Source organism: Sardina pilchardus, chromosome 16 (assembly GCF_963854185.1).
Source record: "Sardina pilchardus chromosome 16, fSarPil1.1, whole genome shotgun sequence".
NCBI classification, from domain to species: Eukaryota; Metazoa; Chordata; class Actinopteri; order Clupeiformes; family Clupeidae; genus Sardina; species Sardina pilchardus.
In genome coordinates, this window is record NC_085009.1 from 368,236 (window position 1) to 382,500 (window position 14,265).

Here is a 14,265-nt window from a genome sequence, read left to right on the forward strand (position 1 = left end):
TTACAAGCAACAGGCTATTAAATTACATGTGGGCAATGTCACTTTTAAATCATGTCAGTGATATTTGAAAAAAATAAAATAAAAGAGAGACTAACAAAAGTTAATCAGTAAAGGAATATGAGGCAAGGGAATCAAATAAATCTTAGACATTTCTTTACAAAGACAAGGAAATTGTTCAAGAGAGATGATCATGCTTCGCTGTCTCTCTCCTCTTCAGCTGTGTCTGAGTTAGAATATGTGAGAGTGTGAGTGTGTGTGTGTGGTCCCATCAAAACATGAACTCCAATGCTCCTTTCATTCCACACAGACATCAGTTCTGTACTTGACCAGGAGAGAAGCAGCTAGGGGGAAGATTCATGTGCACATCCAAACATATGTCCATTGATTCATTAATCCATCCATCAGTTTGTCCATCCAGTCTGTCAGAGTTCCCCTCTACATGCAGCTCTGTGTCAGCATTCCACAAAATGTTGTCACAACGTAATCTTTGTGTTACGAAAACTTGAGTTATCCCTGGAGAAAGAAGACAGACAAGCTATGGTTAGCTCAAGAGAGAAAAACATGCATAGTTGTGTGATGGTTATCATGGCAAAAATCATCTTGTATTTCTGTTAAGGTTTAAAATCAGTCCTCCAGTAGATCTTGGTATGTTCTTAGCAAGATTCTCAGGTGTAATGCAGATAATGGGCAACACATTAAGCTTATGTAAAACCCTGTACAATAGATGTGTCTGATGGTAACTCGTTTAAGTATAGAGATAACCAATGTACAATTGGCCTGGGCCCAAGTATTCATTAATGGCAGAAAGCCAGCGATTTTCAAAGTCATCGAGTACTGCGAAAAAATACAAAACAATCGTTTTTTTATCTAGATTGAGCTGCTGCAGCTAACAGCTAAAGCAGCCAGGCAACTACAGAGCTACAGTACACTCTGGGGGCATATGAACATGCCCCCACAGTGTAGCAATGTGTGCAGGTCAAGATGTGGGCCTAAGAGACTGACTTTAAAGTAGTAGGTAGGTAGTTCAATATAAACTGCTTGTGAGTGCTGTTGTACATACTTGAGGCTGTCATTGTGGGTCTTGTACTCCATAATGGTGTTTGGTGGTAGGTTGAGAACACGTCTCAGAGTATCACGGATGCGAGAGGTGGTAACCTGGTCACTGGCCGTCTTGTTCCAAATGGACAGGATGTCCTCCTGCGCACAGGAAATTACATGACATGTAGAGATGGCAAAGGTCATGACAGGTACTTATATTTTAGTGCATGAACCTACCTACATTATACATCAAATATCAATATAATATACAAAGAGAATCCCAATACTTCTCCTTTGTCTACTTTCATTCCTTTATGCTCTCTGCCTTTCTATTGCTCTACTTCCCCAAAATGTTTTCCCAAACCCTAATTCATTTCTCTTTACTTATCATTTTATTCTCTATCAATTCATACTCCCTTGGATGTACATAAACACATAACTCATCTCTAACAGGACATGGCACCATCTGAAATGTTTGCAGATTTCCACCACTCACTACCCTGTCAGCTCTCTGACACTGCTAAATAAAACTTAGAATCTGAAATAAAATCCTGGCTCACCTCTAACTTCCTCAAACTTAACAGTGAAAAAGTCCTCCTTATAGGCACCAAATCCACCTTATCCAAAGCTGACAGTCTCTCCCTCTCTATTGATAGTTCCCTAGTCTCCCCCTCCCCTCAGGTCAAAAGCTTGGGTGTCATCCTCGACAGCTCTTTATCTTTCCACTCTCACATCAATAACATTACATGTTCTGCATATTTCCACCTACGCAACATCAATCGTCTCCGCCCCTCCCTCAGCTCCCACTCCACCTCCATCCTTGTCCACAGTCTTGTCACCTCCCACCTAGACTACTGCAACTCTCTTCTTTTTGGCCTTCCTCAGAAATCCCTCCATAAGCTTCAACTAGTCCAGAACTCAGCTGCTCACCAAAACCCCTTCTCACCACCACATTACCCTGTACTTCAGCATCTCCACTGGCTCCCGGTTAAATTCAGAATCAATTTCAAAATCCTTCTTCTCACTTTCAAGGCCATCCACAATCTCGCCCCTCCCTATCTGTCCGATCTTCCCCGCATTCCCACTCCCTCCCGCTCCCTCCGTTCTTCCTCCTAAAACCCTCCACCATCCCCTCTGCCCACCTCAGTACCAACTCTGGAATTCTCTCCCCCCTGACATCCGCAACATTGACTCTCTCCCCCTGTTTAAATCCCCACTGAAAACTCATCTCTTCCAGCTTTCGTACTGTTTTGATTGATTGATTGATATATATATTTATTTTATTTAGTGTGTGTGTGTGTGTGTGTGTGTGTGTGAGTATGCCTTGCTTATTGTTTTTACTGCTGTTTCTTCTGTTTTAATGGTGTACAGTGTCCTTGAGTCCTTGAAAGGCGCTTTGAAATAAAATTTATTATTATTATTATAAATGCAAAAAGCAAAAAGGACAGACCTGAAAGCGTATGGACACTACCACGCCACAGATCTCCTCCCCCACCATGAACTGCTCCCCCAGCATGGCTAGGATGATGTTCTCCCAGAAGCGGGAAGCAAGGCCCTTCCGTAGCCGGATGATCCACTTTCCTCCGTTCTTGTTGGCCTCGTCCTACAGACAAGGTTCACGCACAGAACCACACATACACCATCAGATACACATGCCGACTAGGGGCGTCAAGATTCTCCAAATCCTTGATTTGATTTAATTTACTATTTTCAAAGTCACAAATGCAATTTTCAATCTTTAATTTTTGTTTTGCCCTTTCCTATTCTGTTTACCACGAGGTTGTAATCAAAACAAACATTAAACACAGATGTGAACACAGTGAAAAGAAACAACACAGAATGATAATTTGTTTGGTTGTGCACACTCCAAAGAGACCCAAGGTTAGTGTTCATGGAATATTACCAATATTCATTGTAAGCCTTCAAAAAATGTGGGACTGTAAGTAGATCATCTTTTCACTTGCTAAGTTGAGTAGGCTAAGCTAGTGTTAGGCTAAATGACATGAATGAATGACAAATTCAGTAGCAAGAGTGGCTTCAATTTCAGTCGACTGATGTGTTTTTGTTTTTTTTGATGCCGCAATTCAACACGTATGTGATTTTGCATCTCGGCATACATGCTGGATGTGACACTGGGGGTGTGTCTACATTGTCGATTCTACCTTTGAGTTTGAAGTTTGAGATTGAAATGTAATTTGTGACCCCGTACACATACAGTGCCCTCCAAAAGTATTGGAACACATGCTAAAGTTGACAGTATAAAATCGTCTTTTGGAAATTGATCTTAATGCCTTAAATGAAAAAAATTAGGAAATATTCAACCTTTAAGGACATCAATTTTCTTTGTGAATGAATAATGTATTGTTTGTATTGTTTTTCCTTAAAATACAGGGGTCATAAGTATTGGAACGTCTATGTTAAATTCCCATAGGGCAGGCAGATTTTTATTTCTAAAGGCCAGTTATTTCATGGATCCTACACTATCCGACACTATGCACCCTGATAAAGTCCACTTGGCTTTTGGAATTAAAATAACCCCACATCATCACAACCCTTCATCATACCAACAGATTGGCATGGTTTTATTTCAGTTATTAGCTGTTAGCTAATTAGTTGGTTTCATTCTCACTGAGCTCAATGCAATTCAAACCAGCTAATTAGCTAACAGCTAATAACTGAAATAAAACCATGACAATCTCTCCTGGACCCATGAAATAACTGGCCTTTAAAAATAAAAATCTGCCTGCCCTATGGAAATTTAACATAGGCGTTCCAATACTTATGACCCCCGTATTTTAAGGAAAACATTTATTTATTTACATTACATTATTCATTCACAAAGAAAATGTATGTCCTTAAAGGTTGAATATTTCCTCATTTTTTCATTGAAGGCATTAAGATCAATTTCGAAAAGATGATTTTATACTGTCAACTTTAGCATGTGTTCCAATACTTTTGGAGGGCACTGTGCATACAAATGTTTGAAATGCAAACTAACCTCCCACATTGGTTTGATGCCCTCTTTGAAGAGGTGGAAGTCACTGTGTCCTGTAAGGTCGCCTGGCCGTACCAGATGGCTATAGAATTTCCAGAACTGCTCCACCTATCAGATTTAGAGATCAGTCTCACTGGTCAATAATAACATGTTACTCAGAGATGGACATGCAATACTGTTGTCTGTTATCAACTCCCTTCTCTCACACATCTCTTGAGCTTTCATGTGATCCAAAGCAGACCAGCTTGATAAAGTCCGTTGTTACTAGGAGGATGTCTGATGTCATTTCATGCATTCTTCGTCCACACACTTACAAATGTACCAATGCATAAAGTTGTCAATGATACACACATCTTGATATAACTGTCGAACTTCCAACGAATTCCTATCCTGCTGGCCTGAATGACTACCGCCCTGACTTCTATAGCTACAAAGTGCTTTGAGAGCTATGATTTGCTCCTCATTGCACCAAAATCTAGATGCCCTGCAGTTTGCAGGAAATCGCTCTAATAGATCTACTGATGATGCCATTCATTTGATAATGCACACACACACAGGGGAGGGAATTATGTGTGAAAGCTGTCTATAGATTTCAGTTCAGCATTTAATACAATTAAACCTGTAACACTCATCACTAAGCTAAGAAGATGTTGGACTGCATTCGTCTCTATGTAAATGTTTTTCAATTTCTTGACTAGTTGACCACAGGTGGGTACCAGGAACTCAGGAACACCACAGGGCTGTGTTTGAAGTCCACGGTTGTATTCCCTTTAAAAGCCAGTACATGACACCAAGATCATTGTCATGTTTGTTGATGACATAGCAGTAGTTGGCCTCATTTCTAAGAACATGGAGCAGGCTTACTTGAATGAGGCAGACAGACTTTCAAATTAGGGCCAAGACAACAATCTACTCCTAAATGTTACCAAGAGATGTTTATGGATTTAAGGCATGATCATCAGCAGAATGTTTACCAACCACTCCAGATCAACGACTCTCAGGTGGAAAGGGTAGTTTTAAATATCTTGGTGTTCATATTTCTGAAGATCTGACTTGGAACAAGTTGTTGATTCACTGGTGAGAGAGGCACGCCAGCGTCTTTTTCACCTCAGACGCCTGAAGTACTTTAGCCTACCTCAGCAATTACTGAAGAACTTCCAGAGCCACCATTAGTATTATCAGAGAGGGTTAAAGCGGAGTTTTAGGATCTTTGGTATTATGTTTAGTGTTCTAAAGACGTCGAGTAGCTCGCTATCGTTAACAAAATGATAGCCAAGGAACCAGAGGTGAACATATATTGATAGCTATAAAACAAAAGTTTCATTACACAAATAAACATGATAAAATACTTCTTTCTATATAATCTCAATGGTGGTCTCGATGCAGTATTTCTTTGCACATTCAACAGATGGCATCCCTGGTTATCGCTCAAAAATGCCCACAAATGGCCGTATGTTTGAGTGAAAGAATGATTTTTACGAGCTAACACAGGAGTCAGCGTTGAGCACCTACCGAGGCCACAGTACCGATCTGGCGAATATTCTGTTCGTAGCTTTGAGTGTTGGCAGGTCGGCTGGGCGTTCTGCGGGAGTACCAAAATGTGTAGTTATACTGAAGTGGATGTTCTCCCGCCGCAGGGGATATAGTCTGTCAAAGACAACGAGAGAAGTAATGTGAAAATAGTCTGCCAATAAAACACTGTCCATAGTAAACACTTACGATGGGTTTTGTTTACCTTCCGTCGGTTGTTATTATTGTTGTTTACTGTCCCACTGTCAGTATCATTCTTGTCTTCCCGCGAGGACACCTCCTCATGATCCTCTCCTTCCTCCTCCTTTAAACTGCACACATATTCAATCAGTTATAGCACGAGGTGGAAAATACAACCATGAAATAAGTCAGCTACACTAAGAAAATGAAGCCATGAATAATGGTTTAGCTCCACGTTACTCCAAGAAAGCACATGTGTTTGGGGTGAATGAAATCAACTCGGTGATTACGTAAGCAAGAGGGGTTCGACTACAAACACATGGTGCCGCCAGCTCACCACCAAAACATTTGGACATCTATTTTGATTTTAGCGCCTCATTATGGTTACATTTACATTACCGGCTGGTCGTTTCTAATTCGCTGCCCTGCTTCAGACAGTTAGCTAGGAAGCTAGCTTGTTAGCTATCAAGGTGTTGGAACTCCATGGGGACTTACTGTTCAAACTGATTCATTCCGTCAGGTCGTCTATTTCTGAAGAATAAATCGCAGAAGTAAAGTTAATCCTGTGAGGAAGATTCTCTTAAAAGGAGAACGTTATGTGAGATGCTCAAAAACAGAAGTTTCTAAATTGCAGACGGTTGTTTCATACAGATTGTTGTCTTCAACTCGAGGGCTAATTTCCATTTAGCGCAGGCGCACCCGCACATCTGTGAATCAGCCGACGGATCCCGAAAAGAGACAAACTTCGTTAGCACGACAGGCTCTCTTTACGCTCACTTATTTCCGGTGGGGCAGTAACGGTGTTGTAACTGCATCTTTTATATCCTGCACCTCACACCTTGGGTCTGACACTGAATATATTGTTTTCCTAATAACACACTCAAATCTTCTTATTGTAATGTGCTGATTCCTTAGTGCAACACACTAGGTTATCAGGTTCAGACATTAGCCTACCTGGCTGGCTCCACAAGTGAGCGCACAGAGAGCCTCGCCTACCTACACTTTCTTTTAGGTCTATGCCTACACTTCACGTCTATGAGCCACATGGAGTGGTCACCACAACCACTTGGGGATTCTGACTATATTTTATTTTTTATCTTGAGCATGTTTTGGCACAATCCAATACAGTCCAATCTCCAATACACTTTATTATAGCACAATTTAAACAAACACAAGGTAGGCTACAAGTGCCGTACACCACAACAATAAGGACAACAGGATAAAAGTGATAAAACTAAAACTAAAAAGTAAAAGCAATACAAAATAACAGTAGGATAAAAGTAATAAAATAACATAAAATAAGATTAAACAAAATAAAACAAGGAAAATCAAGTAAAATGAATGAATAAATAAATAAATAAATCAAACACGCTATACCTGGTGTTAAAAGCCAGTGAAAAAAGATGGGTTTCAAGCAGACATTGAGGGGGCTTGTCTGATGTGGAGTGGCAATACATTCCACAGTTTTGGAGCTGCAACAGCAAAAGCTCATTCTCCTCTGAGTTTCAGCCAAGTTCTATAGGTACTGTCAGATACAATATCAAATAGGATCTTGTAGCTTTTCAAAATGAATGGTGAGTTTTCATCACGCCACACTGTTGACTGAATTAAGACTTTATTGCACCAGTAGGCCTACACAGTCCTGTGCTGGATTTATGTGCACAGCTGATATATTTTGGCATGTTCCATTAAGGAAACACTCTACTTAATTCTAAGTTTTCCCCCATGTCCCACCCTTCTCCATGCTTTGTTAGACGATCCACATAATATTGGTTATAGGTAAACCAAGTGTATGGCTGACACATTTTGGCCTGTAGGCCTACTATCACTGGTATTATCATTAAATCATTGGTACAATTTGTAGCTTTTTTAATGGATTATCATGTCCTTTTGGTTTAGAAAGAACATAAAGCTATTGCATTGCATTATATTTCCCAATGGAAACGCATAATTTCACATGAAACAAATAGGCCTATTTCAAAATGATTGACCCTCATGGAAAATAATAATAAAAAGTGAAATAAGTTGAATAAGTCATCCATCTTTCCTTTTAGACCATCATTCACCATTCACCATCGCATAAACATCTAAACCTGCACATAACACTGTGTGCCAAACACACACATTTAACAGATGAATACTTCCTGACCCACTCATGCATGCACACACACACTTGATTTTTAAAATTTGAATCCACCAATCAAATTTCCTACAGAAAGGACTCAAGTATTTCAGAGATGTATACAACTTTGACACATAATAATAAATGGCAGTTAGAATGGATACACGGGCACACACACAAACACACACAAACACAAACACAAACACACACACACACACACACACTTTCCCTCTCCAGCAGACACACTCATGCTCTTCAGCTGAAGAGGCTCCACACTTGGCCTCTTGAGAGTAAGAAGTCTAAAAAGGCGGCCCTGTCAAACCTAAGAGGGAAAAGATGCTTCTCTCGTGCCCCCTCTCCATCCCCAGTAACCCCTCAACAATATTCTGTCTATCTCTTTCTCCTTTCTCTCTGCGATCCTCCCATTCACTTCTTCAGCCCATTCTTTCACTGATCCCTCTCTATCTCTAATCTCCTCTCTTTTACCAAGATACTGTGGGAAAACTCAAACGTCATTCCCTTCCCAACACGCATGGTTCTTTGTGTTCATTTTTGTTGGAAAAGTTTAGAAAACCTTTTCTCCAGTTTTCTTCTAAGAATGTAACAGATGGTTGCGATAGAGACCAAAGAGAAAGAGATCTACAGGAAAATGGACCACTCCCCCTTTAAAATGGCATATAATGTTTACTAATACTTTTTTTTAGCAATAACAATCTTCACCCAAACATTTCACCAGAAACCAGTTTGAATTTGCAACAAAAGTTTGGTTGGCCACATGAGGCAGGTAAATTTCGGGTAGGCCTATTGTTTATAATGACCTAAGGCATGCGATAGTTTTTTTTGTTAAGCATAATTATAATAATGCTTAAGTAATTTACGTTGTTTTTTAGTTGGTAATAGTTGGTGTAAATTGAAACCAAAATTGCATCTTCTGTTGACGTTGGGATCAGTGCTAGGTGCGTTGGGTTTTGCACTTCTCTTTTGGCACCAGGTCACAACGTGCAATGGACGTTTTTAACAGGGGTATTTGTACTGTTGCCAGAAAACACGTTTAAAGAACGTACTACGCACGTCTGTTTTATTTGAAACCAAAATACAACCTAAATAAAAAGTTTGTTTTGGTTCAAATAACGTGTTTTGCTGCTTGGGAAGAAATTCCCTTCTGTTTCTGAACAATTATTGAAACTAGTGAAGAGTGATATGCAAAATCAAAATAATTGACCACAATGATGATTCAAATTGACAGAATCCAAAATTGGATGGTTTAAACTTAAGGCCTGTTATTGTATGCACTGTATTATTATTTAGGGAAAGAATCACAGAAATTGGTGTCATATCCATCTGCATTAGTGTGTCAGTATGCTGGACATACCTCTAGATTTCCACATGAATGAGGTCACAGAAAACACTAATCTGGGAAGGGCGTGTCACACACACTGAGCCCCCTCCTCACTCCTGTCTCAATAGACCACTAATCCAAGCATCCCACCTCCCACCAGCCCAACGTGCACACACACACACACACACACACACACACACACACACACACACACACACACACACACACATTCATGTCAAACATCCCCTGATTCACATCTTGTCAGTGTCCCTCCTCCCTAACGTAGACAGAAAGAATTCAATGAAATTACACTTCTAAAGTAAATTTGTTAAAATTGACGTGGTTAACATTTAATTGTGTGATCCAAATAATTTGAAAAGCAAATGACACATGGGGCAATGCTTTGAGTAATGGACAATTTCAACTGAATTTAAATAACATTTACTGAAACTGAATAACATTCCCATTGATATCATTAGTTCAGGAGTGCTTTGATCATAAAATTGAACTGGAACCGGTTATGTGGTTGCTCAGCAACATTGCTCAGACAAATGTATCTTACATTTTTTAGTAGCCTATGTCTTTTTAAAAAAACATTTTTACTTTAGGCTTTGTCGGATTTGTCTTCTATGTGTGTATTATTTTGTGAATTTGAGAGAGAAACAAGAGCAAAAATGTCTGTGTGTGGCCTATGTGTGGACAAACATGCATGTGTGTGTGTGTGTGTGTGTGTGTTCCGGGTTGGGGGGATTAGCACGATGTCAGAGGCAGAAGGGACAAGTGTTGTTCTTTTGCTGCCAGACTCTCCAGGACAAGAGCGGTGGGGAGAAAAAAAGAGGGGCGTGGACATGAAGGCCAGAGCAAGAGAGAAAGCGACACAACTGAATAAAAGAATAAAACATTGCATAGGACATAGGAGTATGTTCTCTTTCTGTGCGTGTGTGTGCACTCTCCCACCCTTCTGCTGTCTGCCTATGTTTTCTACGCCTCCTATGTGTGTGGGCTAGCATGTGTGAATGTGTGTGTTCCCTGCAGCAGGTCCTCAATGCAAAACATCGTACATGTAGGAGATTTTCAAATAACCCAGAAATCTTCATCACACCACACACACTGAAATGGAACATTTACAATGACCTGTGTTCTCTCAAAGTTCTTCTCTATACTGTGTTTAGAGGTTTGGTGTTTTCATACAGTTACTTTTACTTGAACAGTAAATGCCAATATCTTCTGGAAGGCCTTCATGTTATATAAGTAAATGGTAAAGCAGACTATCATGAATGTAGAGAGCAGAAGACAACTAGCCCCATATCATCCTGTTGCAAGTGTGTGATTAGGGAAATAACAAATAGCTGGGTATCAGAGCTGTGCACGCTCTCACCACCTCCTCAGCTGTCAATCAGTGTTGATGGACAGCATAGGAATCTTTTTGGCACAAACCCTAATCCCTCAATAGGATGGAGGGGAGGGGGGTGTAAGTGACACTTCAGACTTATGAATTAAACAGATCTTTAGCTTTCAATACACACACACACACACACACACACACACACACACACACACACACACACACACACACACACACACACACACACACACAAACCTCATAAAGTGACTTAAAGCTTCTCCCCTCTGTCATCCTCTTCCTCCGTTTCTTCATCTTGTCTGTCTGTGTAACCCTTGCGCCTGTATTGTCTCCATCTGCCTCTGCAGTATAAATTCACCAGTGGTGTGCTCGGTGTCTCACTGCCTGCTCAAACACCTGTAGCTCACATCTCAGTGTGATGCTTTTGTTTTATTTTGTTTGTTTTTATTTATAAGAAGAAGAAATTATAACCATTTGGGACATCCTGACAGACTTTGGGGCAATCCCATAGTATCAGTATATTGGGCTTTTGCATTCTATTGTGTTACATTGGGTGAAGATACTGCGAGTTCCTTGCCGAAAGGCGCAGACTGTAGGCCTACCTGGCAACATTACAAAGCGTGAACGCTTGTAAAGCCACAGACCTTGGAAACACGTTGCAGAGAAAACATGAGTTCACCAGTGTCACTGAAGGCACAGCAAAAGCAGCGCGCGCATCGAAAGGTAAGCTATGTTGTTCGACGCTTGCCGCGCACTCACACATACAGAAGAACTGGAACACCGGAATTCGTGTCTGAACATTTGTTTTCGGTGATTTCAATTCACTGTTGATGTGTTTGGTGTGTTAATCCTTACTATCGTTTCAGTCATCCAAGCCGTTGATGGAGCGCCGCCGTCGCGCGCGCATCAATGCGTGTCTCGCACAATTGCACGTTTTGCTTGGGCAGGCCCGTATTACACAGGTAGCCATATAAGTCATGTTCTGTACACTATTTTTTAAAAAAATTCTGAGTTAGAATTATTTATGTCACAACTGATTTATTAACAACGGGACTTTTTGCAGACTTGTCGACGTTCAAGGTTGGAAAAAGCAGATATTCTTGAAATGACTGTTCGTCACCTTAAATCCATTACCTCTCAAAATACAGGTAGGCATTCCCTGGTTCTTCCCTGCACAATGGACAATAGGCTACTGTATGATCTTAAAGCAACACTAAAGCACTTTTCCTCTGTTGCACACACGCTGTATTTGTTTATCCACCAAACAGACAGGGTAGAGCATGTTGCATGATTTTATGACAGTTTGATGTGTTGCGACATCGAAGCAAGTCAAATTTGTGGCTTCTTAGGTCTCATTTCACCAAACTACAGATACACTACCCCACCTCGTAAAGTTACACAGTGCGGTTATAGCCGATAGAGGGCCGCGAAGTCAATGCAGAAGTGCCGTTCACCCTGTTACGAGTTGATGAACCGCTGAAATGATTTTGGAAACAGTATGTGAAGGTACGAAAAACTCTTTAGTGTTGCTTTAAATGACGTGACTTCTGTGGGAGGTATACCACCAGACTTGTGCTATTGTAAATGCAATAGAAGTTGAGAATCCCATAAATCATATGACACGAATTTATTTCCGAATACACAGATGCGACACTATGGAGCCGATTCAACTCTGGTTATACCGATTGCGCACGAGAGGTCTCGCGTTTCCTGGGTATGTCCGGCGCTGGCGCACATCCATGGAGATCAGCATTTCTCCAACCTGCTCGAGAAAAGCTTTCTGTTACAAAGACCGGAACAATTCATCATTTAAGTTCTGACCACCGGTCACACTCCAAGTGGCTTTTACCAACACTGTGTATGACAGGGGTAGCAGAAGGACCTCTCTGTTCCGTGTCGAACCTCGCGTGTTCCCGGGGTTTGCTCCCGCGAGTGCGCTCCGAAGACAGTACAACAAAAGTAATTGCACCAGTGGTGCCGTCAGTGATGAAATTAGATCAGAAACCTGAACTTGGTGGGATTGATGTATGGAGACCGTGGTGACGAAACCCAAATGTGGACTGGTTTGACTGGAAGGTAATAGTTAATATGCATCAGTGTATGTTTGTTATAATGTTCGTATTATTGTTCGTCAAATATGTAATTGATTTGATAATTAAATATGTGATGGATTTGAGTTTGCAATTAATTTTGTCTTAAACGATTTGTCTAATAAAGTGTGACTATTTCCATTTGACTTTGGTCCTGTCTGTTCTCAAAATAACTGTCCAAGGTGAAGTTGAATATATGCTTTTAAAAATAATTATTTATTAAAAAGGACATGCTAAACAAACAGGCCTGTTACACAAACCCTGGTGTGCATCAACATAAACCCCTGTTTGTTAGATACCATCCATAACATTCAACCTTATATCCTACCAAAGCTAGACATTGAAGTTCAAGGGGTCTGAGCCATGGATGGAAGTCATTGTGGAATGGATGCACTCAGATTACTCAGCAAACACATTCAAATAAATTAGGCTTATAAATTAATACATTTAGTAGATTGTCTTTTCTCCTCGTATGTGCAGATCACTTTGACTTTTTGCACTCTGTCTGTCTGCCTCTCATTAGTCCTATTTATCCCAAAAATAGGGTGAATCAATGAATGCACCCCATTAACTTGACTGGGAAAGAGCATCTAAGAGAATGAGAGAGCAAGAGTTTGAGAGAGGAGAAACAGCCATTAGTGCAATCACTATGTTTCTATGGTTACAGTCCTGGCGTATGCTTTGTAATGAGGTCTGAATGTCTGAGCATGGCTTCAACAAAGAGTAGCACTCCAAATATGGTCAACTCTCCTTTGTCCATCCACATCACGTCCCATGAGCAGTGCAGCAACTCCTTCATCAGTGTTAAAAAGGTCCTCTACAGGTTGATGTCACAATGGCATGCCGCTGAATGGGTGATGACTCAGTAGGGAGAATAGCAGCATTTCTCTGCCTGTGTTTGGCTTATAGAGTCCAGAAGCGAGAGGGATGCAGAAAGCATAGTGCTATCAGCAGAAGATCCAACGCAATCATTTGTTACAGAGTATACAGGAGGATGCTATGACCAAACAAGAGTCTAAAAGAAAAGAACACCAGTCGTTATGAATGGTGACTTAAGGTATATGATAAAAATGTATGACTGAGATAAGGACTGGAGAAGATCATGTACACAGATAGATCAGAGGAAGTGATTATTAATGAAGTATAATGACTGCAGGAGCAAATGGTGTGACTTAGCCTATAGAGTATTGACTACAGATGACAACAGATTATGAGTGCAATTTAGGGGTATGTACAGCGGACGGTTCTACATGATAGAGTACATGGATGGGTTAAGACATAATGGTGCACTTTGGAGCAGAACGGAGGCACAATTCAAATGAGTGGGGTTAAGAAGTTCTGTTTTGTGCTGTGAGATGGTTCTGGTCATCCACCCAGTGAGAAAGAGAGGTGAGGGACAGATCTGTGCGTGAGAGAGGGGAACGGCAGACGGCCACGGAAGCGAGCGGCAGAAAGGATCGGAGAGATGCGAATGAGAAGGAGAAAGGGAGAGCTTGTATTTTTGCTTTTCATCTGCAGCACGTAGCATTCTCTCTGTTTCCTGGGTTAGTCCTGATTAGTGGAGTTAGTGCAAAACAGCCATACACATGCCCTCTCTGACACATTCTG

General features: G+C 40.8%; 1 protein-coding gene across 1 annotated transcript; it reads right to left on the bottom strand.

The window, feature by feature from the left end:
• Window positions 1–116: 116 nt before the first annotated feature.
• eif4e2rs1 (eukaryotic translation initiation factor 4E family member 2 related sequence 1) lies at window positions 117–6,459 on the bottom strand. The gene is made up of 7 exons (XM_062516780.1): window positions 6,239–6,459; window positions 5,769–5,874; window positions 5,546–5,680; window positions 4,037–4,141; window positions 2,489–2,641; window positions 1,061–1,197; window positions 117–513 (listed from the first exon to the last, which is right to left on the bottom strand). The coding sequence occupies exons 1-7, from the start codon at window positions 6,253–6,255 to the stop codon at window positions 474–476; spliced, it is 693 nt and encodes a 230-aa protein (XP_062372764.1). The 5' UTR covers window positions 6,256–6,459; the 3' UTR covers window positions 117–473.
• Window positions 6,460–14,265: the final 7,806 nt, after the last annotated feature.